We start from the raw sequence: 25,606 nt of genomic DNA, 5'->3' as shown, positions 1-25,606 counted from the left end.
TGGGTAGAACTTGAATTTGTGATTTCATGGCATTGGGGAGAGATCAGGCAGACTATGGTCCTTATGTATTTTTGGCCCCTGAGCTAAAAATGGTTTTTACATTTAAAAATAAAGGTTTATTTAAAAATGTAAAGACAAAATTCACTTGTGGACCATACACAAATAGGGATGGACTCAACATAAGTGTAGTTTTCTGACTCTTGGTAGAAAGTGCCCAAATGAGAAACTTTTTCTATATCCCTTGCCATCTTCCTTGCAACTTACAGTCTTAAAAGATTTAATATAAAATAGTAAGAAATTGTGACTGCTTAAGATCACATGGTTTATATATATTTAAAATAATAATTTTTATGAGTTTTCTTTACAACCTTATCCTGTCTTTAGGCAGCTTCCTTTTTTCGATTTCCCCTATTGCAACTGATTCTCTTTGTTGTCTTCAGAATTTCATTTTTTGAGAGCTTTCTCTTCAGGTGAAAAGTGAAAGGCTAATTTCTTCTGTAAGAATCCTTGGGATCCTACCATCATTGCTCTGAATTTTCTAAAACATATTCTCTCAAATATAGGTTATGTAACTATTCCCAGAGTTGTATTTTCTATGTCACAGACTTGAATATGGAGTGGTTAGTATTTCTCTATGTTCCCATAATTTCCACTGTAAAATCATTTTGTTGATGACAGATCCCAAATATTTTCTCTTTGTTGATTTGACAACTTTTGAAAGATGGAGTTATCATTAAGGCAACTAAATTATTGGCTGCTATCTGCTTTTGGCAGAAAAAAAGCTTCAGAATATGTTTGGATGATTTCGAGTCCCTTATCAGTACTATCTCATGCGTTTGTGCCAACTTTGTGATATATTTCCAAAATTCTTTATTTCTGCCTCCACTGATATACCTTCATACTTCTCTGTTACACTTATGCCCTACAGTTTCTGGATTTTCTCATGAGAGTGATTCCTTAATATACAATCATTACCTCTTTTCCTAATCTCCACTTTTTCTCACTCTACCTATCCTGTTTCTTTTGAATAATTTCTTTGTGTTTACAAATTAACCTATGTGATGTTCTCTGGACATATATGCTTTTCTACAAATGCTGTCCCTTCTCATTTTTGCTTTTTTGTAACCTTTCTCACTGCAAGACTAAACCCAATTTCTATGTCCTCTGAGAAACCTTTCCTGATTCCCCTAGTTGTTAGTTCCTCCCTCCCCAATTTAGGTTTGTGTATATCGTATCCACCCACTAGAATATAAACTCTTTGAGCAGAGGTTATTTTATTTTGTCTTTGTACTCCCAGTGCTTATTGCATCTCTAATAAGGACATATTTAATAGATGCTTGTTGAATTAATATCTTAAATATTCTAAGCATGAATCTTAGTGATTTGTATGAAGTTAGATTTGCCTCCTTGAATTAGAATCTTTTAAAAAATAATGATAATAATAATTGCTAGCATTTCTATTGTGCCTTCTATGTGTCAGGCACTATGCTAAACTCTTTACAGATATTTCATTTTATCCTCTAGTTTTCTTCCCTTATTAAACTTATCCATCTAACTAATTTAATTTTCCTAGGATTAATGTTTTAAAAGATCTCTCTTGAGTATCCCTATGAAATAAGGAACATCTGAAGCAATGACCTTAACCCCCCCCCCCTTTTTTTTAAAATACTTTGAAATACAAAGTGAAATAGTATCCTTCCCACTAATTTACAGATCTGTAGTTCATGATTAACGTTGCTGCAGTCAGATGTTCAAATGTTAACAGGTGCAATGACATGAAGGCAATTTCTTAAGTGAACAGATGAGCAAACTTAATTGGAAGGTGGTTTTTTTTTTTGTTTTTTTTTTTTTAAATGAGTCTTACAATTGGAATTAGTAGAGAAGGTAAAGACCATGGCTGAATGTGGACATGGAAATTAACTCTGGCAGAACTTGTCAAATTATTTGTCTACTTTTTTCAATCAATTGATCACAATCCCCCTTCCCTTAATTCTTCCTGCAACCTTTCCCTTTCCAGAAAAGATTGGTTTTATTTTACCATAGTCTTGTATGATAGATATAGCCAGTTAACATTTCATTTTTTATTTTGGTTCAGTTAAACTTTTATTAAGTAGCTGCTATTTGTAAGACAATATGCTAAGTACTAGTGATATAAAGACAAAAATGAAATAATCTCTGACTTTAGGGTGCTTTTTCCTTTTCTTATTTTCTAATATATATACAAGTAAGTAATTCAAAAGCAATTGCTGCTTTTAAGATTTTAAAAAATATTCTACTAATTTTTTTGCCTTCTTTTTTTTTACTTTCTAACATACATGCAAGTAATTTTAAAAAATTCTACTTTTAAAATGTTTTGTTTTTTAAAATTTTCTACTTTCTTAAAATAATTCTTTAAATTCTTTAAAATTATTTTTTAAAAATTTAACTTTTAATTAAAAGAAGTACTTTCCTTACTTTCTTACATATATACTGACAAAGTTACTAAAAAGCGATTTCAAGAAGTTTGATGGTGCAAGAACAGATGTCATATATGGGGAGTAGCTGATCAAGTAACTTCTAATTTAATATAGCTCAATGAATGACCTGCATTTCAACGTCATTTTGGTAATTTTGTATTTTATTTAGTCTTTATTTTATTTCACAAAACTTTTATTAAGTGCTTACTATGTGCCAAGCACTTGCACTAGGCCATGGGAATTCAGTTAAAACCACCTTTTTAACATAAAATACTAAAGATCATGGAATGGAAAAATCTCACTGCAGAAAATCCTAGAACCTAGGTCTCTACATTAGCTCTTACAAAGATGATAGTGTCCTTTTTCTTGCTAAATTTAAGTTTCCACATCTTTCAAAGTGGACTAGGTAAGGGAATAAGCATTTATATATAATCTATTAAATGCCAGGCACTGTATTCAATCCTTTATAATTATCTCTTGATCTTCACAATAATGCTGGGAAGTAATTTTTTCTTATCCCATTTTGAAGTTGGGGAAATTGAGGCAAACAGATTAAGTGACTTTCTCAGTCATATTAGTACAACTAGTAACTTTCTGAAGCCAATTTTGAGGTCAGGTCTTCCTGACTTCAGGAAGTGCCACCTAGCTGATTAGATGATTCTAAGGTCCCTTCTAGCTCTATATTTTATGATCCATCTAAAATGACCAATTTGTCCTTTTTCTATTTCTCATTTAAAAAAAAACCCTTTTTAATATTGATTTTTTTTTTTTTTGTTGTTAAATAACATTAAATGGTTCTCTCAAAATTCACTGTGTTCTCTCTCTTTGTACACTGTATCTTGAAATGGAAAATATAGACATACAAGTCAGCATATAGGGCTCTCTTGCCCCCATTAGCCACATTTTAATTTTATTATCTGATCCTAAGTGTTCTCTAAATAACTTATATTATTTTAGTCTCTTTTAGTGAGTTAATTTCATTCTCTGTAAATATAACTGAAATATTCTTTTAGATGAGTCTCTAGACTTTTACCTACTTCATTTAGGTTAATTGGAAAAGTTAATTCTGTAACTTATAGGCTATCATGAAAGATCTAGATAATAACACTAATGTTTCATAGGCCTTCAGTGGTATCATTTTACTAACCATAATGAAAGACAATATGAATATTATAATGTATAGTCTGTATAAGAAGCAATGTGTCAAAGTGAATAGAGAGCTTGTTTCAAAGTTTGGAAGGTCTGGGTCCAAGTCTTGCTTCTGACCCATACTAGCGCTGTAACCCTAATCATTCCCCTTAACTTATGAGTGTCTCAGACAACTCTCTAAGACCATAAATTGCAAAGAAGGTGCCAGTCTGCATTGGTAGAAGATGTTTCTGAGCAGGCATTCTTGATCAAAACTGATTAAATTTCAAGTCCAGTTAGGGAAAAAAAAATTGTCTAATGTTTCTGTTATTATTGATTTTTACCAATATGAGTATTTCATGAAGCAAGCAGTTTTCATAATACTTAAATGAAGGAAATTTATAGAAGTTTATAGAGTTAGGTAGTCACAGCTACATTTACAGTAAGTTGAGCATGAATATATATGTTACTATCACAGCTTTTAGAAAGGATTTATTAGTCTATTTAACCTTGCTACCAGAATCTCAGTCCTAGGTAGGTACTGTCCTGGATTTTGAAATAGGCTGCTGATTTTGCTTTGCTAAAGTAAATATGCTACTAGATGCTTATTTAGATTGAATGTATTTCACTTCAGATAAAGGCATATTTTAGGAAGATCAAAAAGCAAAGATACCTCAATCTATATCCTCCTGCAACCCAACCCTATTCCTGTCAAGATATTCCTCTGACTTAATTGCTATATAGCTCTTGTTTCTGTGATCAGAGTATATAGATAGTTGTAAATTATATGAGTCCAAAACTGATTTTTTTGTGTATGTGTCAATTGCACATGTGCATAAATGCATCTAATTAACAGTCAAAATATGCCATATCAGGTCTCAGATAACATATATAGGGGGTCTAGTGAATAACTGACTTGGATTTATTATATAGTTTTGTTTCATAACTATTAGAAAATTTCATTATGATCTGATTGACTTGACATATTTTGATTGACATATATTGCTTTAACTTTGGGAAAGATAGAAACCTCATTAATTGTCTTCAGAATGGTTAATCTAGATAGGACAGTTAGCATAGGTATATGATGACAACTATTTAGGAGCCACATGCTATTCCAGAATTATACAACTGGAAAACTATATGTAATTAAGAAATGGCCACATTATCATTAATTTATAGTAAGCATTTAATCGTAAAATATTTCCCTTTAATAATTTCTTTGAGAATGATCAATAGCTAGTGGTTTGGACAGTGCAATTTAATATTTTAAATGAAGAAGAGCACAAATTAGAATTTTAGTGAAGTAGATATAAAAAATTTACATGGATTAGGTGATTTTTTGAATATAACCATGGGGACCTAGCTGCTAAAAACACTGATTTAAATGCTATATAAATAATTCTTAGAAGTATAATATTTTATGTGACAGAAGTTCAGTATTTTATATTTACCCATTCCAAGATTTTATGTATAAGAATTAAATTTTATCCAACAGCTCTGTTTCCTTTTTAAAAATATTTGAATAATAAAATTGATTTAAAAATTAAAACTATGAATTTGTCCTTGGTTCCTGGATTGAAAGTTTTGTCTACTTAGTTTTCTATTTTGAAAACTTCAAAAGTAAGGGAGAGAAATTGACTCAGGATGTTGGTAAAAAAAAAACCCAAAAAACTGGAGTCTTTCAATTTCCTAGTACAAGCCAATTGACCTTTAGAGTTTAGGAATGGAATACTATTATTCAATAATTAATGAGAGGATTAAAAAAGAGTACTCTTGTTAAGAAAATACTTTATATTAAAGCAGGAAAAGCATTATCTTTTTGCAAAATCTCATAGAAGATTTTATTTGTTTTTGTCAATGGTAGGTTTTTTCTTCATGTCATTATTATTCTAACTAGATTATCTTCTTTTGTTATGGCGAAGTTCTGGGCACTTCAGAATGGTGGATATTTTTCTGAAATATGGAGTCCAGCTAAATGAAATGCATTTGGCATACTGTCTGAAGTATGAGAAGTTTTCAGTATTTCGGTATTTCTTGAAAAAAGGCTGCCCATTGGGAACATGGAACCATTTGTCTGAATTTATAAAGCATGCAGTTAAAGCACAAGAAAAGTACAAGGAATGGCTGCCATCTCTCCTCTTAGCAGGATTTGACCCTGTCAATCTACTCTGCAGTTATTGGTAAGAAATTCTGTATCATGGACCTCCTAACCTTTGGGGAGGAACTGCATTTATTTCCCCAAAGCCTCAAGGTCATTTAATGTTGGAATTTCATGAAATTAAAAAAGGAGTGGGGTGTGTGTGTGTGTGAATGACCAAGACTCTCCGTGAAATGCCCATGAAATTTGGGCAGAGTAGTCTGTGCTGGTAGCTTTAAGCCATGGACTCCTTCCTTGGAAAGGACTTCAAGAGAGGCTTTGTTCTACCATTATTGACCATTTGGAAATCCTTGTCTTATAGTATCTTACATTTTTGGTACTTAAAGAGGACAAATGCCAATCTCTGAAGTAGTTGATTAGAGACAGAGTATTGTTATGAGCATTCATTATACTATGTAGTAATTCAGGGACCACTAAAGTATTTAAGACTTTTTGCACCTATCCTAAATGACTTTTTGTACTTTTGTGGTTATGATTCTTTTCTGTCAGTAGTTACTTGTTAAAGGGAGTGCTTTTGGCAACATATCCTGATTCTTGTTTATCCAATTCAAGAATAGTATCATAAACATCTCTGAGGGCCTTGGTCTCCAGAATATATTCCTTGGTCCAGATAGGGGATTAGTCATTTGGAGAAGGCAAGCAAATGGGTCTAACTTACTTATAACAGTAAGAAAAGGGAAAGGTAATCTTTTGGGGGAGGCAAGCAACCAACCATTCAATCAATAATCATTTATTTTGTACCTTCTATGTGCCTTGTACTGTTAAGAATTAGGGACAAAATTAAAAATTTCATTGTCTTCAAGGAAGTTAATATTTTTCTGGAGTGATATAACATATACATAAATAAATATGAATTTTTTGATCTTTTTTGTTTTGGAAGGAGTACTGTCAGCTGACAGAATCAGGAAAAGCTTCATGTCGATATTGATTGAGCGGGGTTTTGAAATAAATAAGAATCTAAATGTGGAGGTGAGATGGAAGAGTGTTCTAAATATGAAGGATAGCCAGTAAAAATATTTCAAGGAAATGCATTCTATCAAAAAGATGAAATATATATGAAGAACAACAAAAAGTCCAGTTTGATCAGATCTGAAAGTGAGGAGAGGGGAGCAGGATAATGCGTAATAAGGTTGGAAAGGTAGGTTGGAGCCAGGTGGTAAAAGGCTACCAAATTTAAAGGAGTGTTTATATTTGATCCTATAGGCAGTAAACAGTTTATTTAGGCAAGTAGCATGGTTAGACTCTCAATTTAGGAAAATTACTTTAGCATCTTTGTGGAGGATGAATTAGAGATGGGAAAAACTTCAAATTGTAGAAGGAAGGATAGCCATATATTTTCTTTTCTTTTTTTTCTTCTTTTTTTTTTCCCCCTCTGAGGCAATTGGGGTTAAGTGACTTACCCAGGGTCACACAGCTAGGAATCCTTAGGTATCTGAGACCAGATTTGAATTCAGGTCCTCCTGACTTCAGGGTTGGTGCTCTATCCACTGCACCACCTAGCTGCCCCAGCCATATATTCACCTCAAAGCTAAATGAAAATATTCTTTTCATATTTTTGTTTTATTTATTGCTAAAATTTGATTTTTTTTTTGGCTACCATTTTTCATTACAAAAGTCCAGAAAATCTTTTAATTATACTTCATCATGATATAAAAGAGAAACTAGGACAGTGATACAGTGATTTATTAAAAACAAAAACAAAAACATGGGTTTTAGTAGATTACAAACTCAATTTAAGTTTGATGTGGCAATCCATAAAGTTAATGTAATTTGGCTTTATTAAAGAAAGTCTTACGATTCTAGGAATAAGAAAGTGATAGTTTGGCCATACTCTGCCCTAGTTGGACTGCATCTGGAATATAGTATTCAGTTCTGAAAATAAAGCTTGAAAGTGACTTTGATAAACTGGAGAGCATTTTGAGGAAGACAATCAGGATGATGAAGGGCCTTGAGTACATAATATATGAGAATCAATTGAAAGAATAGCGGATGTTGAACCAGGAGAAGAGAAAACATGGAGGATGTGACTGCCGTCTTCAGTTATTTAAAAGTCTGGATGGTGGGAATTAAATTGAAGAAGATAGTGGAGGGAAACTGCAAATAGGCTGGACATTAGGAGAAACTATTAGAGCTATCTAAAAGAAGAATAAGCTGCCCCAGGGGGTGATTGTTCTTCCTTTTTGGAGATTTTATAAAAGATACTGGATGACTATTTGTTAAGGATGTTATAACTGAAATGAATTCCTTTTAGGTATGGTTTGGCCTCTGAACTCCTTTCCAAGTCTTAACATTCTTTACTTTTGTGATTCTCTGAATAGATAGAGAAATTACAAAGACTTCAATAAAAGTCTTTAAATTAAACTAACACATATGTTACTTAGATTTAGATAGAAGTGTCATCTCCAGAATCCAACTTAACATATGTGCCATAGGTTGCCAGACTCCTTACACTAAACAGGCCTTTATCTTGTGAATTTTTTCAGGAATAAGAGTCAGATATCCATTTTATTTTCTCCTTTGTATTTCCAGTGCTTAACATGATACATGGCATATATTAGCCATTTAATGAAGTTCTTAAGATCATATAACTCAGGTTGCAAGATACTTTGGTAGTCATGCTTATTGTTTGATTTAATGAAAAGGTGGGAATCAATTAGGATGTGAAAAATATGTTGGAAATTACAATTATCAGTAAGGAATGTCTACTTATTTTATTATTATATTATTATATAATTATATATAACTATATGTATATATATATTATATATAAATAATATATTATATAATTTTATTATTTTATTATATAAGTCTGACTACTTATTTTTCATGAATATTTTCTTTCAGAAAAGATTCCAAAGATTCTGGGCATTGTAAACATCTAATGATGTTACTAAAGAAATAAAACTGATATTTTGACAGGAAGTGACTCATTACTATTTTTAAGTCTTTCCTAAATCTGCTGTTCATGCATAGTTAGTACATGCTTTAGTACAATGAATAGAATTTATGCAAAGTTTGAAGAAAGGATACAATGAGAATAAAACATGATTTTCAAGTAAAACAACTTCAGTCTGACACACTTTTCCTGGTGAAAAATATGATAATGGTGCATAAAAGTACATCACCTTGAATTACTAAATTTTATAAAGTTTAACCAATGTAAATTAAATTTAGTTTACTCAAATGAGTAGACTAAAAGAATATATGAAGAGCCAAGTCATTAAATTCTTGACTTTCTAGCCAAACTGGGAAGTATGGAGGTAAAGGGCAGTATCAGTTTAAAATATGCTTCTTTAAAATCTTATGATCAGTCGATAAGCATATAGTGAGTTCTTTCCAAATGCTAGGCACTGTAATATAAATTCAAAAAGTAATACAAATTCCAAGCAGCTTACATTATCTAATGGGATGCAATAGATACTCATTTTGAGCAGCAATTTTTTCCAATAGTATTTTATTTTTCCAAATAAATGTAAAGATAATTTTCAACATTCATTTTTTAAAAACTCGGTGTTACAAATTTTTCTCCTTCCTTTCTTTATCTCTTCCTTTCCTAAGATGGCAAGCAATCCAATATAGGTTAAATATAAACAGTGCTTTTGAACATATATCCATATTTGTCATGTGCAAGAAAAATTGAATTAAAAGGGCAAAAACCACAAGAAAGAAAGAAAGAAACAACAGTAACAAAAGATTGAAAATATCATGCTTCAATTCACATTCAGTCTCCATAGCTATCTCTCGGGATTTGGATGGCATTTTCCATCCTAAATTTCTTGGAGTTGCGTTGAATCACCACATAGTTGAAAAGAGCTGAGTTCATCATAGTGGATCATCACATAATCTTGCTACTGTATACATTGTTGGTTTTACTCACTTCGCTCAGCATCAATTAGTTAAGTCTTTCTAGGCTTTTCTGAAATCTGCCTTGAGTAGCAATTTTTCATTTCAAAAGAAAGACAGAAGGAAAAAGCAGTAAATGGTAAAATTAGCTTAAAGAAAGCTTGTCTAGGAACTCAACTAAGTTGTCATTCCAAGCACATTTATCTTCATGAATTTTAAAAATAAATTATTCTTCCCATCAAGAATAGTAGAGCCACTGTAATTGAACTCTACTGTCATAGTCATGACTGGACTTATCAAGAAGCTAGAAATGGCATTGACAATAACAAAAGATGGGAAAAAGAAGACAACTGATTGAGACCAAGTATACACAGAAGAGAACCGTGCTGGAAATAACACATTTATGAATTCATTGAAGGATTGTATTTTGAACAAAAAAGTTTGAAAAAGTAGAAAAAAATCTCTTAACTTGAATCTCCCCCTTCCCTCTGCAAAAGCTATTGAAGTAACATTGGTAACTATCAGCTAACATATGCCTATTCATCTATAACAAAATTTTTACTAAGAATGATCTACACATATATAAAGGGAATCCTTAATGAGAGTATTAGCATACTTTTGTTTGCTAATAGTCCACAGTAGCCATATACAGTTGACGGAAAAGTATAGAAAATACATAATTCTACTGTGTTGTTTTATTGGTTATTGACTATTAAGGAAATTTAGTAAATTTAGTAAAACAAAATGCCACTTTAAAGGCTCCTTTTAAAAAATGTTTCCCATGTATGAATTGAAAATATACAAGATTTTGGGGCAGTTAGGTGGTGTAGTGGATAAAGCATCAGCCCTGAAGTCAGGAAGACCTGACTTCAAATCTGGTCTCAGACATTTGGCACTTCCTAGCTATGTGACTCTGGGTAAGTCACTTAACCCTAATTTCCTCAGCCAAAAAAAAAAAAAAAAAAATACAGGATTCCTTGAAGGTTATAACAATAGGAAAAACTCTTATTGATGACTTTGGTCATTAACATCAGGAAAAGTATATAGGAGACCTTCATATTTGCCTACAGTATTCACTACTGGCATTTAAGATATGCATTGTAGATTTAAAATAGAATAGGTATTTCCTTTAAATGGTGAGATCCTCTACATGTTATCTGGTTGTATATAATTTGCCAATTGTACCAAGCTCTGGAACATTGCAGTCTAGTAAATGAGATTTGTAAATCAGGAAAGTTTGACTTACATATTTATGTAAGAAAAAACAAATAAGTGTAGAATGCCTACTGTCCAGACTGTGGTTCTAAAAACATGTCCGTGTCTCTCCCATCCTCAAAAACTCCTTTCTTAATTTTTTTCCATCTTGATTAATTATCAATACTCCTCTTATCTTTTTTTTTTTTTTTTTTTTTGATTAAACTCTCTAAGAAAGCTGAAAGCTGTTTACATTGAGTACTTCCTATTTCTCTCCTCTCTTAGCTCCTTACAATTTAACTTCTGACCTTGTTATCCCACTAAAACTGCACTCTCCAAAGTTACCAGTGGTCTTTTAGTTGCCAGGGACAGTGGCCTTTCCTCGGTCCTCATCCTCCTTTATGTCTGCAGCCTTTGAAATTGTTGATTGCCCTCTCTCTCCCTTGATAGGTTCTTCTTTATAGGTTTCTGGGACATCAGTTGCTTCAGGGTCTCCTCCTATTTATCTGATTGCTCCTTCTCAGTCTTCTTGTCTGAATCCTTCTTCAGATTAACTTAGGGATCCCCTAGGGGTCTTCTTTGAGCTGCTTTTCTCTCAGTTTTCATTTGGTGATGATGTCCTCAGCTCCCATTGATTTAATTGTCATCTCTATAATGACGTTTCCCGAATCTATTGAAGAGGGAACCCCAAAACTGAAAATCCTTAAAGGAGAAAACCTCCTTCAACTCTGCCTCATTGAGGGGACTCCACCCCAAGCACAAACAGTTTCATCTTTGTTATCTGGGTGGGGTGAGCTCAGTCCCAAAACTATTGAATTCAATTTAAATTCTAGCCCTAGCTGAAATTCATGAGGAGCCAACCTGGGGCTCCATGCACAAGTCCCCTTCAGATTGTAGCCAAAGCCCCCTATTATAAAAAAGCCAAACTAAACCTTCTCTTTGCAGAGGCTCCAAACATGTTAAATGTTTGGTACCCTAAGGAGCTTCTGCTCACTGGAATACTGTTTCTAGTGCCCTTTTCTATCTTCACCTATTTCCTTAACTAGACTTTAACCTTACTTCCAATCTCCATGATAAACCTCTTTTATCAATCTAGGTTTTTGGGTTTGTAAATTCCTTTATAGAGAATTGCACTGCCAGAAAGGGAATCCTCAGAACTCCCTATCCTTACACCGCCACTAGATCTTATTTAACAACCCTGACCACCAGAAACCCTAATTTCATTTGGGTACCCCCAAATCTAAAGCTCATCATTATCCTAACATTTCTGTGGCTTCCAGTCTCACATTTTCAGCTACATTTTAGATATCTCCAAACAGATGCTCAGTAATCATCTTAAGTCAGCATGAATAAAACAGTTCTCTCTCCTCACCTTCCAGCTTCTTATTATCAAGGACAACACCTTCCTCCCAGTCTCCTGGGCTCACTACCTAGTGTCATCTTCAACCTCTCAATATCTCTTACCCTCTATATTCAGTGTCACCAAAGTCCCTCCTCCAATTCTGTCACTATTCTGATTCTGGCCTTTGCCACCTCATGCTTGCACTATCAAAATAACGGCTGGGGTCTTCGCCTGTGTCAAGTATATCTTCCTTCCTTCCCCCCAATCCATCCTCCATTCAGTCACAAAGTAAATTTTCTTAAAGTGCAGGTGTGATCATGTTACCTGCCTAATCAGTTAACTCCATTGGTTCCCTGTTGCTTCCAACATCAAATATAAAATCTTCTACTTGGCATTCAAAACTCTTTATGGCCCAGCCTCTTTCTACTTTTTAAGTTTCTTACACTTTACTCCTTGCCACATATTCTTCGATTCAGTGATGCCATCTTCCTTGTTCCTCAAAGACAACACTTTATCTCCTGGTTTGGGGAATTTTCTGTGTCTCTTACATGGCTAACATGGCCTCTTCTTCTTGTCTAACTTCCCTGACTTTTTTAAAGTCCCAACTAAAATTCCACTTCCTATGAGAAGCCTTTTCCAACCTCTCTTAATTCTAGTGCCTTCCCTCTATTGATTATTTCCTCTTTGTTTTTGCTTGCATGGTTTTTTTCTCCAGTAAATTGTGAGCTCCTTGAGAGCAGGGGTTTTCTTATGCATCTTTTTGTATTTCTAGCACTTAGCACAATGCCAGCCACTTGGCAGGTGCTTAATAAATGTTTATTGAGATTAACACCTTTATTATTATGGCACTGTTTTATGTCTATAAGACATGGAATGCTCCAGTCTCTGAGGAATTAAAATTCAAGTAACACTCAGAGGACAAGTGAAAATACATAATAAATGTGAGTAGGCTGTAACAAATTATAAACAGGGAATCAAAAAGGAGAAGTAGAATAAAGAATGTCATCAAAGAAATCAAGTGAAAAAGATGATCTATTCTTACGGAGAGAGCAGGGAATATCCAATAGGTTATGGACTCTACTTTCCTTGTGATATCAAGGAAAATGAGGACTCCTAGTGGTTTTTATGGATTCCCTTGGCAAACTCATGAAAGGATACAGACAAGGCAGAGCAGGCATGGATAGATTTCAATTTTTATTTATGGAGGGAATCTTTGCAATGACTAGATTTTTGATCTGTTTGGATATTTGAATATTTTATCTAAGTACAGAGGTATATTGTGAGGGAAGTATGTTTTTCCAGGTTAATCTGGGGATGAAACCATTGTGAAATTGAGTTTCAAAGGTTGGCTTAAAAATGATCTTTTGAATGTCACTGTTCATAAATTAAAGACTTCCACCATATCTTACCTGGAAAGACTCACTAAGAGTCTGTTACTAAGAAAGGAGTATTGTTATTTATAAATATGGGAATTTAAAAATCTCAATGAATGACAAATGAAAATATGATCCTAATTGTGTCCATTGTAGAGCACTTACTAAATACTTTTTCCTTTGAAGGCATATTCTGGTTATTCTTTTTTTTGCATTATAATGCTATTGCTGTTGCTTCTAGCTAACATTTATTTAGTGCTTTAAGATTTTCAAAGTTTATTACAAATACTATCTCATTTTATGCTCATAACAACCCTGGGAGTTAGATGTTATTATCATTATCATCACTTTACAGATGAGGCAAACAGACTGAGAGTTTGTTACTTGCCCAGTCACAGAGCTAATGAATATCTGAGCTTGGATTTGAACTCAGGTATTTCTGATTCTAGCTTCCATATTCTCTCACTGTGCCAGCTTGAATTTTGCAAATTTTTATACTGTTTGTAATTTTTGCATTAGCATTGAAAATACTAAATATTCAATGAAAATTTAGTTTATTGTGGTTTATAATTTAATTGTGGGTAAGCCTGATCATACTTTTGTTATGATTTACTATATTTTTTTTTACCAGTTTTCCATTCAAAGATCAGAGTATAACTAAAACCAAGACCATTCTATAAAAATCCCCAATATATTCATTGAAAAATATTTATCCTATAAATTTTCTTTTTGCCTTTACATAATTTGTTTTATACAGTTTTTAAATATATGACTGGGAAAATAATTACCTGCCAAAATATAAGCTACAACTTGATACATTTTTTCAAACTTGATATAATTTTTGCAATTTTTAGTGCAATACTCATTCTTCTCCCCTTGCCCCATGCAATGGGAGAATAATAGAAAGTGAATATGCATTTTGTTGACTGACTGACACTTTTATGAGTATAGAACTCCTTTTGTATAATGTAATGGTCAGTGTTATTTGGTGGTAATAAAATTTTTAGTGGCATTATAACAATAATAAATATTCTAGCAATTCAAAGTTATGCAAATGAGTTTGCCCCTCTTGTGTGTTATTCAGATAACTGCATAAAAATGTTCAATCACAGTCAGCTGTGAACTACATAAAGGAAAAAATGTGAAACTAAATAAGTACTACTGCTAAATAACCTTTGATTCAATCAAGGAGTTTTGTTTGTTTTTATTTATATTTCATCATTGTGTTTTCTGATCAGATATAATTTAAATGAGATAGCAGAAAGCTTTAGGAAATTGAAATGTTTTCCAAGATATAAATGCAACACTTTCTTATTTAGATTTTCTCTGTAGTTCTTTTCTCTGTATATTTTGTTCTGTAGTTCTTTTCTCTGTATATTTTGTTTTGGGGAATTATCATTTATGAGGAATAAATTTAATAATATTTTACTTAATGATTTTAAGGCAATTTATTTTTAAATTGTAGAAATAAATTGTCTTTAAAATGACAAGTTTTGTTAGATTTTTAAATTTGTCTTTATTGCCTTAATTCTATTTGCCTTAGCTTTTTGTGGTAAGTTTTCAAAGCAAAATGAAGATTGAATTATCCAGATTATTCAAAGTTTTTTTTTTTTTTTTTTTAAATCCCTAAGCGCGAAAAGTTAGTTCATATGTTTTTTCGAATATTTTGGTAGCAAAAAAGAATTTAATTTTGTCAAAAGTGAGAAATCTTATTTAAATTTGAGCTTTCTCCTCTCCCCCCCAAGACTTTATTGTGTTTAGAACCATTTTGAATAGCCATTTTCTATCCATAAGCATAATAATAAAGTAATGAGTACATGGGTTCTAGAAGGCTCAGCAGAAACAGGTCCTTTCCCTCTTCTGATTGGACATTCACCTTCCATTCCCATGAAAGAAGAAATAGAGGATCCTTGATTGACTCTCTCCCTAGAACCCCTTCCCCATTCCCCCAGTCTTAGTTTTCCAACATGGTAGCTCATACCTTTTGGGTAAACAGGGAGTCACCACTATAATCCGTTTAGTAAGATGGATCCACCCTCTTGTTACCTCCCTCAGGATTCTTGAGTATCTCTATTTAAACTATAGATGCAACTTAAGGAATTCAAGACCTTAACTAGAAGTTTTCTTATATTCAGCACTGTTTTGGTAGGGCATAAACTGAATTTATACAAATAACCTTCCTATATATAACCAACCATTACTTTCCACTCAGCAATTTTTCATTGACCTGTTAGCTACTTTCTTACCATAATATATACGTGTGTGTGTGTGTGTGTGTGCGCGTGTGTGTGCGCATGCATGTGCATGCTGGAGAACATGCTGATGTGAAGCGGAACTAGCTTTTCTCCTTAGTGTTCTCTTAACCAGAAATTACTGAGGCTGTTGGGCTACTGTATAACAAAGTAATCCTTGGATTCAAGATAGTTTATTTTATTTTATGGTGGAATTATTAATTGGAAAATCCATTCATTTGGAAGATACTCTCCTTTATTTCCATTTGTTCCTCAGAGCTGATTTGGGCTGATTTCATGATCAATCAATATGTACCAGGCATAAAGACAACAAAGAAATGGTCCTTCCTATGAAGGAAATTATATTTTTTTGGGGGGTGGAGGGAACTGTGCATACATACAGATGCATAAATAAATACAAACTATTTACAAAGTAAAAACAAGGCAATGTTTGATAGAAGAGGCATTGACTGCAGGGGGAATCCAGAAGGACCTCTAGTAGAAAGTAGCACTTGAGTTGGGCTTTGAAGAACAGTGAAACAAGAAATGCGATGAATGCATGTGAGCAAGATCAGGAAAACCAGTTTAGTTGGGTCAGAGTGTATGAAGGGGGGAATAGGAAAATGCTTGAAAAGAAGGCTGGAACCAGATTGTAAAAGCCTTTAAATGGCAAAAAGAGGAGATAATGGCAAACCAACAGAGTTTGTAGTTTTACAGGAGAGGGAAGGGAGCCAGAGTCAATAAATAGTTCTGGGTTCTCTCCTTTCTGGGATTGGGATGGAAGTTGAATGTACAGTCAGAAAGTGGATCAATTGGAGAAAGCAAAGATTTGAGAGGTAGGGACACTGAGTAAGAGACTATTGCAATAGTTCAAATGAGAGGTAATGAAAGTTTGAACTAGGTTGGTGGCTGCGAGAATGTGGAATAGGGGATAAATGTGAGATATTGTGGAGTTAGAAATTATAAAATTTGGCATGTTATTAGATTTGTGGAATGTGTGGGAGAGTAACAAATTAAGATCATTCTGAAGTTGTAAATCTGAGTAACAAAAGCTGGAAGTTCCCTTCAAAGAAATATGGAAGTTTGGAGATTGTTACTATTTTTGGATATAAAGGAGTTTCCAAGGTATGTCACTGATGGAAAACTTACAGAATGCTTCCAAAACATACGTCTGATAGTTTTAAGTCAGTGACTGTGCTAATTTCTTGTTATTTAGGATTCACTCAGTCAGAGATGACATCCTCAACTTTAGCCTGGAGTTCACTAACTGGAAGCGGCTTCCTCTTGCTATTGAGAAGATCCTCTCTGCTCATGCAGAAAGCTCTTCTTGGGTCCCATTGAATCATTTTGGTAAGCCATTTGGTTTTTATATTCCCTTTTTTCTAGGCCCTGCTCTCTAGGCCATGATTTTAAGTTGGAAACATCTCTGCAAGCTGTTGTTGTATGAAGACTAAAAAAACAAAAAATATATCGGATAGAAAATTTTTTTTCACCTGGGAAAAAACATAGTTTGCCTTAAGCTAAAATCAGAGTTAGCTTTTCCAAGTTAAAATAACTAACCTTTGAAGTAAAGCAGGTGATCAATTCTGATACGTCAGAACTGATACTTCTATTTAGTAATGTCCTATTTTTGGTAGTTTACTCTAATTAAAATATATCCTTAAAAATGTCTGTTAGCAAATTAATTTAAGTGGTGATTTAGTGAACAATGCATTTAACTTTAATGTTCTAACTTGAGAATGGAGAGAGTTTTATTTATTCTGTAAAATAAAATGATGACATATATGTAAAATGCTTTATAATTGTAAAGTGTTAAATTAATGTGAGTTACTATCAATCCATCAACAGACATTTATTAACTATTTCCTATATGTTAGACACTATAAGTATAATAAAGCACCTAGGATACAATGACAAAAGTGAATTAGGCCCCAACCTTGAGGACTTGTGTTCTAGCTAGACCACAGTGGAAAAACTAGAAAGGTAGAAAGATGCTATAGCAAATAGCAATTTATATAGAGTGCAAAGTCTTAGTGAAGCTCTAAACGACTAAAATTTGAAACTGTACTGGATTATTTGGGGTAACACCCTTATATATAGATATTAAAATTTAAAAGTACACTAAAATTTTTAGGACTCCTTGTATTTGGTTCCAGAAGTAATAGGAAACAAGTCTTAAATAGTGAGCATAAAACATCATGCAAATTGGCAAAAATGACAACAGTCAGTGTTGATAAGATTATAGAAAAATAGAGTAATCCATTGTTGGTAGGGCTAAGAGATGGTATATATATTTTAGAATTATGCAAAGTGATCTTTTGAACCAGAGGCTCCATTATTGGGTTTATAACTTAAGGAAGCCATTGATAGGACTTTGGCTCTAATATAATTGCACTTTTTGTTAGAGCTAAAAAAGTAGATGCCTATCAATTAGAGAATGATTAAAAAACTTGCTACTTGAATGTAATGAAGCATTACTATGCTGTATGATGGATGTGATGAATACAAAGAATCATGGAAAGTTCAATATGAACTGATGTAGACTAAAATAAACTGAGTCAAGAAAACAGTATACACAGTAACTACAACAATGTAAAACGAAAATACAGTGATTCCTCTGAAAAAAAATCAAAAGTTAAAATGATGAAATCAGACTTGGAATGAAGAAATATGAAAATACATCCTCAATTCATCCCTTTGCGGAGATGTGAGGTGTTACACATCACATATAGTTACAAATCACATATATTTTCTCTTTTTTCCAGTGTATTGATTAATTGTGATGGCTTATTTTTTTCCTTTCTAAAAAAATACTATTTGTATGTAGTATAGGATGATTTTCTGAAAAGGGTAGAGGAAAGGATACATGGGATACTGTGGTAATGTAAAACAAAAATATCAGTAGGGAATATGTGTATCTGTGTCATATCCTTGCTCCCCCTCCCCAAAAAGAGGAGCAAAGTTTATATAATCACAATGATTTGTATAAAATTATTATACTGCATTAAGTCTATGTTGGTTTGCTAGTACAACAGGATGTCCTAAATATTTCTTCTGGAGGTGGGTTGGAACTAATTTAGATTTTGTCTGTTAGTTGGTATTTTACAAAACAAATTAGCAAAACTTATTTTGCTCTCGATTTGACCCATTTGTTGAAGCTAGTTGAAGAATCTAAAGAGGATTCAATAGGAAAAACCTTAGTGTAAGAAAAATTAATCTAAGATATAATGTCTCAAAAGATCTTGAAGCTATTCAGTTTCAGCTCTGAAGTTTAAGCAAGGGACATGGTAGAAGTTGTGTCCCTTTAATTTTTTGTTGCTGTTTTCTTTCTTCTTTTTTTTGGTATGTGAAGTATTTTGTCTTTACATAACATACATTTCTCACTTCACTTACTGATAAAATTAAATAAAATTATCAAATATAGATTTATATTTTTAAAAATGTATACAATATTTTTCCTAATAGTTCTTTTTCCTTTCTCTCAAGAGTAAGGAAATAAGTGTTTCCTTATGTCTTTGTGGAAACTCTACTGCTTTTTCCATCTCTCAGAATTTAACTTTTTTTTTTATTTTTTATTCATTTTTCCAAATTATCCCCTCCCTCCCTCCACTCCCTCCCCCCGATGGCAGGTAATCCCATACATTTTACATGTGTTATAATATAACCTAGATACAATATATGTGTGTAAATACCATTTTCTTGTTGCACATTAATTATTAGCTTCCGAAGGTATAAGTAACCTGGGTAGATAGACAGTAGTGCTAACAATTTACATTCGCTTCCCAGTGTTCCTTCTCTGGGTATAGTTATTTCTGTCCATCATTGATCAACTGCAAGTGAGTTGGATCTTCTTTATGTTGAAGATTTCCACCTCCATCAGAATACATCCTCATACAGTATTGTTGTTGAAGTGTATAGTGATCTTCTGGTTCTGCTCATTTCACTCAGCAACAGTTGATTTAAGTCTCTCCAAGCCTCTCTGTATTCCTCCTGCTGGTCATTTCTTACAGAGCAATAATATTCCATAACCTTCATATACCACAATTTACCCAACCATTCTCCAACTGATGGACATCCATTCAACTTCCAGTTTCTAGCTACAACAAAAAGAGCTGCCACAAACATTTTGGCACATACAGGTCCCTTTCTGCTCTTTAGTATTTCTTTGGGATATAATCCCAATAACAGCATTGCTGGGTCAAAGGGTATGCACAGTTTGACAACTTTTTGGGCAGAATTCCAAATTACTCTCCAGAATGGCTGGAGAATTTAACTTTTTTTTAGTAATCTCTTTTCATTTATATTAAAAATCAACATAGTGTAGTAGAGAGAGAGCCTGACATTAGCTGTCTCCTGACAAGGACCTTTTCTTCTCTGTCCCTTAGTTTCATCCTTTTAAAATTAAAAATAATAATATTTCTAATGTTTACCTCATTTGTAAAGAGATTTCTTTTTAAAAAAATCTTAAGTTGCACCATAAATAAAATTATTACTATCAGATTAAATGGAGTGGCTAGATATCCAGTAAAGAAAGATAGTTTTCAAGTACAGTAGTTCATAATATTGTAGTTCTGACTTGTACTTATTCTTAACATTGACTATTTCATCTGATAATATCAGATAATATTAAGAAAAAAATTTATTCAGTACAGGTAAATGAGGGACAATGGTTTTGGTAACGGGGTCAAAAGAAAGGACAGATGTCAAATGGAAGAAATGCAATGTATAAATTAGGAAAGAAATGGAAAAGTTTACTCTTGTGACCTTAACTTATGGCAAGTATTTCCTGATGAAGGCAAAAAATGGTACATGAGTGCCTTATCATTGAAATGGAATAAGTCCATTAATTCTTTCTTATTTAATTAGGCACTTGGTAGAGCTTGGCAGGGTTCTAATCATTTTATTTTTAAAAAGATTTTGTTTTGACTGAGGATTCAAAAGAACTTTTTCTCACAGGCATTTATTGTCTTTTAAAAATAAAAATATAATTTTAAACTTAAATATAAGCTTAAAATTTAAATATAATATATTTAAAAAGAAATGTAGCACTCAAATCTTAAGACATTCCATGAGGCATGTATGTATGTGCTTTGCCCAAAGGAATGCAAATTTTGATCCCCCAAACCTCACAAGATATCCCAGGCTCCAAGGGCTACACCTCTTCATTTTTTGATTTACATATTTTATTATTGTTGTTTTTTTATTTTTTTATTTTTCAACATTTACTTTTATAAGATTTTGATTTCTTTTTTTCCCCTCTTCCCCTCCCCATAAAATGGCAAGTAGTGATCTGATGTAAGGTTATATATGTACAATCATATTAAATATATTTCCCATTAGTCATGTTGGGAAAGAATCAGAACAAAAAAGAAAAACCATGAGAAAGAAAAGGAAAAAAAGTGAAAACAATGTGTTTTCATCTGCATTCAAACTCCATAGTTCTTTCTCTGGCTGCTGTTGTTAACTTTTTCCATCATGGAATCTTTTGGAATTATCTTAGATCATTGTATTACTGAGAAGGACAAAATCTATCAAAGTTGATCTTCTACACAATGTTGCTATTACTGTATATACTTTGTATGCTGTGGGTGTTCACTTCATTCAGTATTAGTTCACTTAAATCTTTTGAGGTTTTTCTGAAATCAATCTGTTCATCATTTCTTATAGAATAATAGTACTCCTTTACATTCCTATACCATAGTTTATTCAGCCATTCCCCAATTGACGAGCATCCCATTGATTTCCAGTTATTTGCTAGCACAAAGAGAGCTGCTATGAATATTTCCACAAACATTATCTTGATCCTATATTTTTTTGTTACAATCATTGAATGTATGATGTAGCAGATCTTTCTCAGATTCCAGTTTTTTCTGAATTATTTTCCAATTCAAGAGTATTAATGTAAGAAAATTATTATCTTGTTATTTAGTTATTTTGTTATCTTGTTATTTAGATCTTTTGTCTTAGATATTTGTCATACATAAATTCAAGTGCAGTTGACTTTTAAATGTGTAGCTCAAAATGACTGGCAATGTCAAGCTCTTCCTTTTCTTTATCTGTTAATCTTTACTGTATTTTATAGGGATTTATGTAAAACTTAATGGATTAACAGGCTATATTCTTGATTCACATGAAAGTATGATTGTTTTTCATTTTTAGTAGTGTTTATAGACATTAACTTTCTTGGTAAATACTTTTTCATCTTTATATTAGGAATTCAGTTGCCACCATTAAAAGAAATCATTTCTATTGAAGTCATTGAGGACTCTTAATTTTGATTGAAATTATCACACACACACCCATTAAAAGCAGTTTAAACTATTGTGCTTAAAATTAAGAGGGTATTATTAGGAAAGTGGTTCATTTTTATGTGCTTAGTTTGCCAGGTTGCCATTTGCTGTAGATAAAAAAAAGATGAGGCATTTTTTGGAGGTTGTTGTTTGCTTTGTCCATTATTAGAGTTAGTAAAATCATTTCTTTAATTTGCATTGGTATGCCTAAATTTAGAATTTGAGTTCTTAATTAGTGTAATGGTATTGCATTCTTTAATTTTAATTTTTTTTCTCATCTTGATTTTGCTTATTTCTACAGGTTCTATTCCTTGTCTGACTCACCTCTGCCGTTTGAAAATTCGATCCATTCTAAAACCTGAACGTCTACGATCTGATAATTTTATCCATCAGTTACCACTTCCCACTAGCCTACATCATTATCTACTCTATGCCGAAGTCTTGAGAATGAATGATGTTCCAGAACTAATACTTACTCAGAATGGAGAGACCATTGAAACCAGTTAATGGTTCATTTATTACTTTGAAGATCAAGAGGAGAGTTATGAATTTGCTTCCTGTGATTGGACTTTAAAGCCAGGAGACTTGAGCTGACGTCTGGGGCTTTTCCTTAAGAAACCACCTATTGTGAAGCACTGTTTTGCTACATTGCTGGTTTATATTATAAACCTTAGTATTTGCTATGATTTCATTTTGTTGAACTGTTTCCTCCCTCTTTATTGAAATTCTCAACTTTTTCATCCTGTTAGTGAATTTTGGATCTGGACTATGCTGCTTAACACTAGTGATTCAAAAAGTATGTTTTCATCAACTATTCTGAATTTGCCCAGAACTGGAAACATTTAGTGGAATGTTTGTAGCCTCAGTGGAGCTATTCACAGGAGATGTTGAGTATTTTGTATAGGTTTGCCATAATGTTGATAAAGGAATGAGTTCTTTGTTCTTGTTGTATCCTTTTCTCATTTCTTAACCTATTGACTTTATGAACAATTGATTTTTCATATGTAACCTCAGGGAAGAATTCTTTTCAAAATTATGGAAATTTGTTCATTTCCCCAGTTTCTTTCTTCTTTTTATGTCTCTTTTTGTCAAATAGTTCAGTTTTTAAGTTTAAAAGGGCAGAGACAGATTTGGATGCAAGCATACTCAGTTGAAAAGATAATCAGGTCTGTATTGACACAAGCCTTTAATTTGATTCTGAATAGTAATCAAAATACCGAGGAATCATTTTCCACTATTTTTAAAAAAATAGTGTCTCTCCTGGAATTTCTCACTTCAGTATTCATGACATATAAAGTTCCTTCTAATTCTGATATTCTGCGATTTATGATTTAGAATTCAAGCTTAATTCTGGTCCTGTATCAAAGATTTCTGTTTTGAACCTTGGTAACTAAATGGCAATTCCTTTAACATGTAGGTATACTAATAAGATGATCAGATTACTAAAAATGAACACACACAGTACATATAAAAACCATTCTAGGTTAGTGAGTCACATAAAAAGTCATTTTCTGGATGTACTAGGTAAGAAGCTGATCACTAGTCAGTGGTCACTAAATAGTGGTTCTGTGGGTTAGGTGACTTGCAGTTAGTCAATATAGAATATTTGTACTTTGACAGAAGTATTTTGACCCTAGACTTTCCAGCAAAGAAATTATAGATGTTCTTTAGTGAATTCTGTTCTCATTTACCAGAAATAAGTCAAGTCCTTCTTCATTGAGATGACTTAGAACAAGACAGATAGGTGTAAGTCAGCAACATCCATCTTTGCTGGGGCTTGACTTTTGTTCAGCTGAGATAATGTGGAGGCTTGAGCAAATAATACAGTACTTTTTTTTATGGCCCAAAGAAATAGCCAAAACTTCATATTTAAAAGTATTTGCTAACACAACTGCTTGGAGGGAAGTTGGAACTAAAAGAGACATCTGATCATTGGTTTCATTTGTGGACATGTAAGAAAAATCTGATTTGTGGTGAGGAAAGTGAAAATTGTAGCAAGCAATTGAATTTTTAAAAATAGTTCCTAAAGCTGGATCAGACCATCTTCATTGTGTGACAGTGATAATAATTTTTCAAATCTTCTTTCTATATTCTTGAATATTTCTATTTTTACTAAATGATCAGGATAGAGGCAACTATATAAGTGGAATTTTTTTTTTTTTTTTGCTGTGGCTAAATCTGTCTTTGGTTCTTATTATTCAGATGTATAATAAACAAATCTTTCTATGATTAATCAAATTTGGCTCTTAATGGTTGAATATCAACATATTGGAAGATCTTGCCTAAATAACTCTGTATGGTTCTTTTATACTTCCTTCCATAAAGCATTAGACCTCTCACTCAGCATTCTAGTTTCCATTCTGGGGCTCTGCACTCCTGATGGGGTGAGAATTCCCTATATCTAGTATCTAGACCCATCACTATACTCTGGCCAATTTCCCTGCCATGCTGCCCTGCTGCCCTGCCCTGTGTCCTCTTTCTACCTCTAGCTCTAAGATCAGTAATTAAATCAGTAGTGTAATTCCGGAAAGAATGTGTCAGTCAGTTTCAATATAACTCCATTCCTTATCCCTTTCAAAAAAAATTCCCTCCCTGGCCACCAAATCCATAATATCTATTGTCTTTTTCTTTTAGATTGTAAAGCCCTTAAGATCAAGAAGTATCTTGCTTTTTTTATTTGTACCCATGTCACTTAGCACAGTGCTTGACAGATAGTAGTAAGCCTTTAACAAATTATTTTTTCATTTATTTATTTATCCACTTAACCTTTGGAATAGATAAATGACATAACATTTTACTCACTTGAATAAAAATATCCTTTCTTGTTCAGGTATTTAATATATTTTTATTGTTTTTAAAAACTGAACTTAGTTGGACCTAAGTAGTAGATGAGCACATTCAGTCAGCCTCAAAAGAAACTATAGTCTTATATATTTCCTTCTTCACAGAAATCATGGTGAGTACAAAGAAAATTGGGAAGGGAGTCTAATTAGAAATTCAACATATTTTGGTTTTCTAGTATTTCTTTTTTAAATATAATTTTATGGGAATCTATATTTGGGGAAAAATCCTGAGCAGACATTTGAAGATTAGGGCCTGAAGCTTAGGGAAAATGGTAGAAGATAATGGCAGTGGCTAGGTAAGGCTAAAATTGTTTCTGTTGTCTACTATAAAGGTTTTAAACCTAATGTTTTTTAAAAACTGCAGAACTCCATCCATTATAGTATTTTCATAAAATCTCATGAAGCCAATTTCAGTGTAAGTAATTGGTTATAAAAATCTTTAATAGAGAAAGCCTTGGGTATTTCAAGAGTATACTTTTTCCTAGTATCTTTCCCCTGAGTTTGTAGCATTGGATCATGGTTGCTACAGTTGCTTTTCTTCCCTAAAAATTAACATGAAGATACAAGTCAGTAAATAAGAGGCTTGGTTGATGTTTCTAAATGATCTAAGAATAGATTTTTTTCTGAGTTCTACTGGAAGGGATAGAACTGAAGCCCAGGAAAGGAATGCCATATTCTATGTAAATATGAGCTGTGGTTTGATTTTTTTGAGCTTACACTCAACTATCAAAGGAAATGTAATGTG

General features: G+C 32.8%; 1 protein-coding gene across 8 annotated transcripts in view; it reads left to right on the top strand.

The window, feature by feature from the left end:
- Positions 1–24,251, top strand: part of LOC141554703 (ankyrin repeat and SOCS box protein 3-like) — a 437,022-nt gene extending 412,771 nt beyond the window's left edge. For all 8 annotated transcript variants that reach the window (XM_074286926.1, XM_074286925.1, XM_074286928.1 and 5 more), the window contains 3 exons: positions 5,510–5,767; positions 16,945–17,078; positions 22,320–24,251. In XM_074286926.1, coding sequence (XP_074143027.1) covers positions 5,510–5,767; positions 16,945–17,078; positions 22,320–22,525 — 598 coding nt within the window. In that variant the 3' untranslated portion in view covers positions 22,526–24,251. The remainder of the gene's footprint in view (positions 1–5,509; positions 5,768–16,944; positions 17,079–22,319) is intronic.
- The last annotated feature ends 1,355 nt before the right edge of the window (positions 24,252–25,606 follow it).

This window comes from Sminthopsis crassicaudata, chromosome 2 (genome assembly GCF_048593235.1).
Source record: "Sminthopsis crassicaudata isolate SCR6 chromosome 2, ASM4859323v1, whole genome shotgun sequence".
In the NCBI taxonomy this organism is placed as follows: Eukaryota; Metazoa; Chordata; class Mammalia; order Dasyuromorphia; family Dasyuridae; genus Sminthopsis; species Sminthopsis crassicaudata.
Note: the sequence above shows the minus strand (reverse complement) of the source record. Positions and strands in the feature narration are given on the sequence as shown.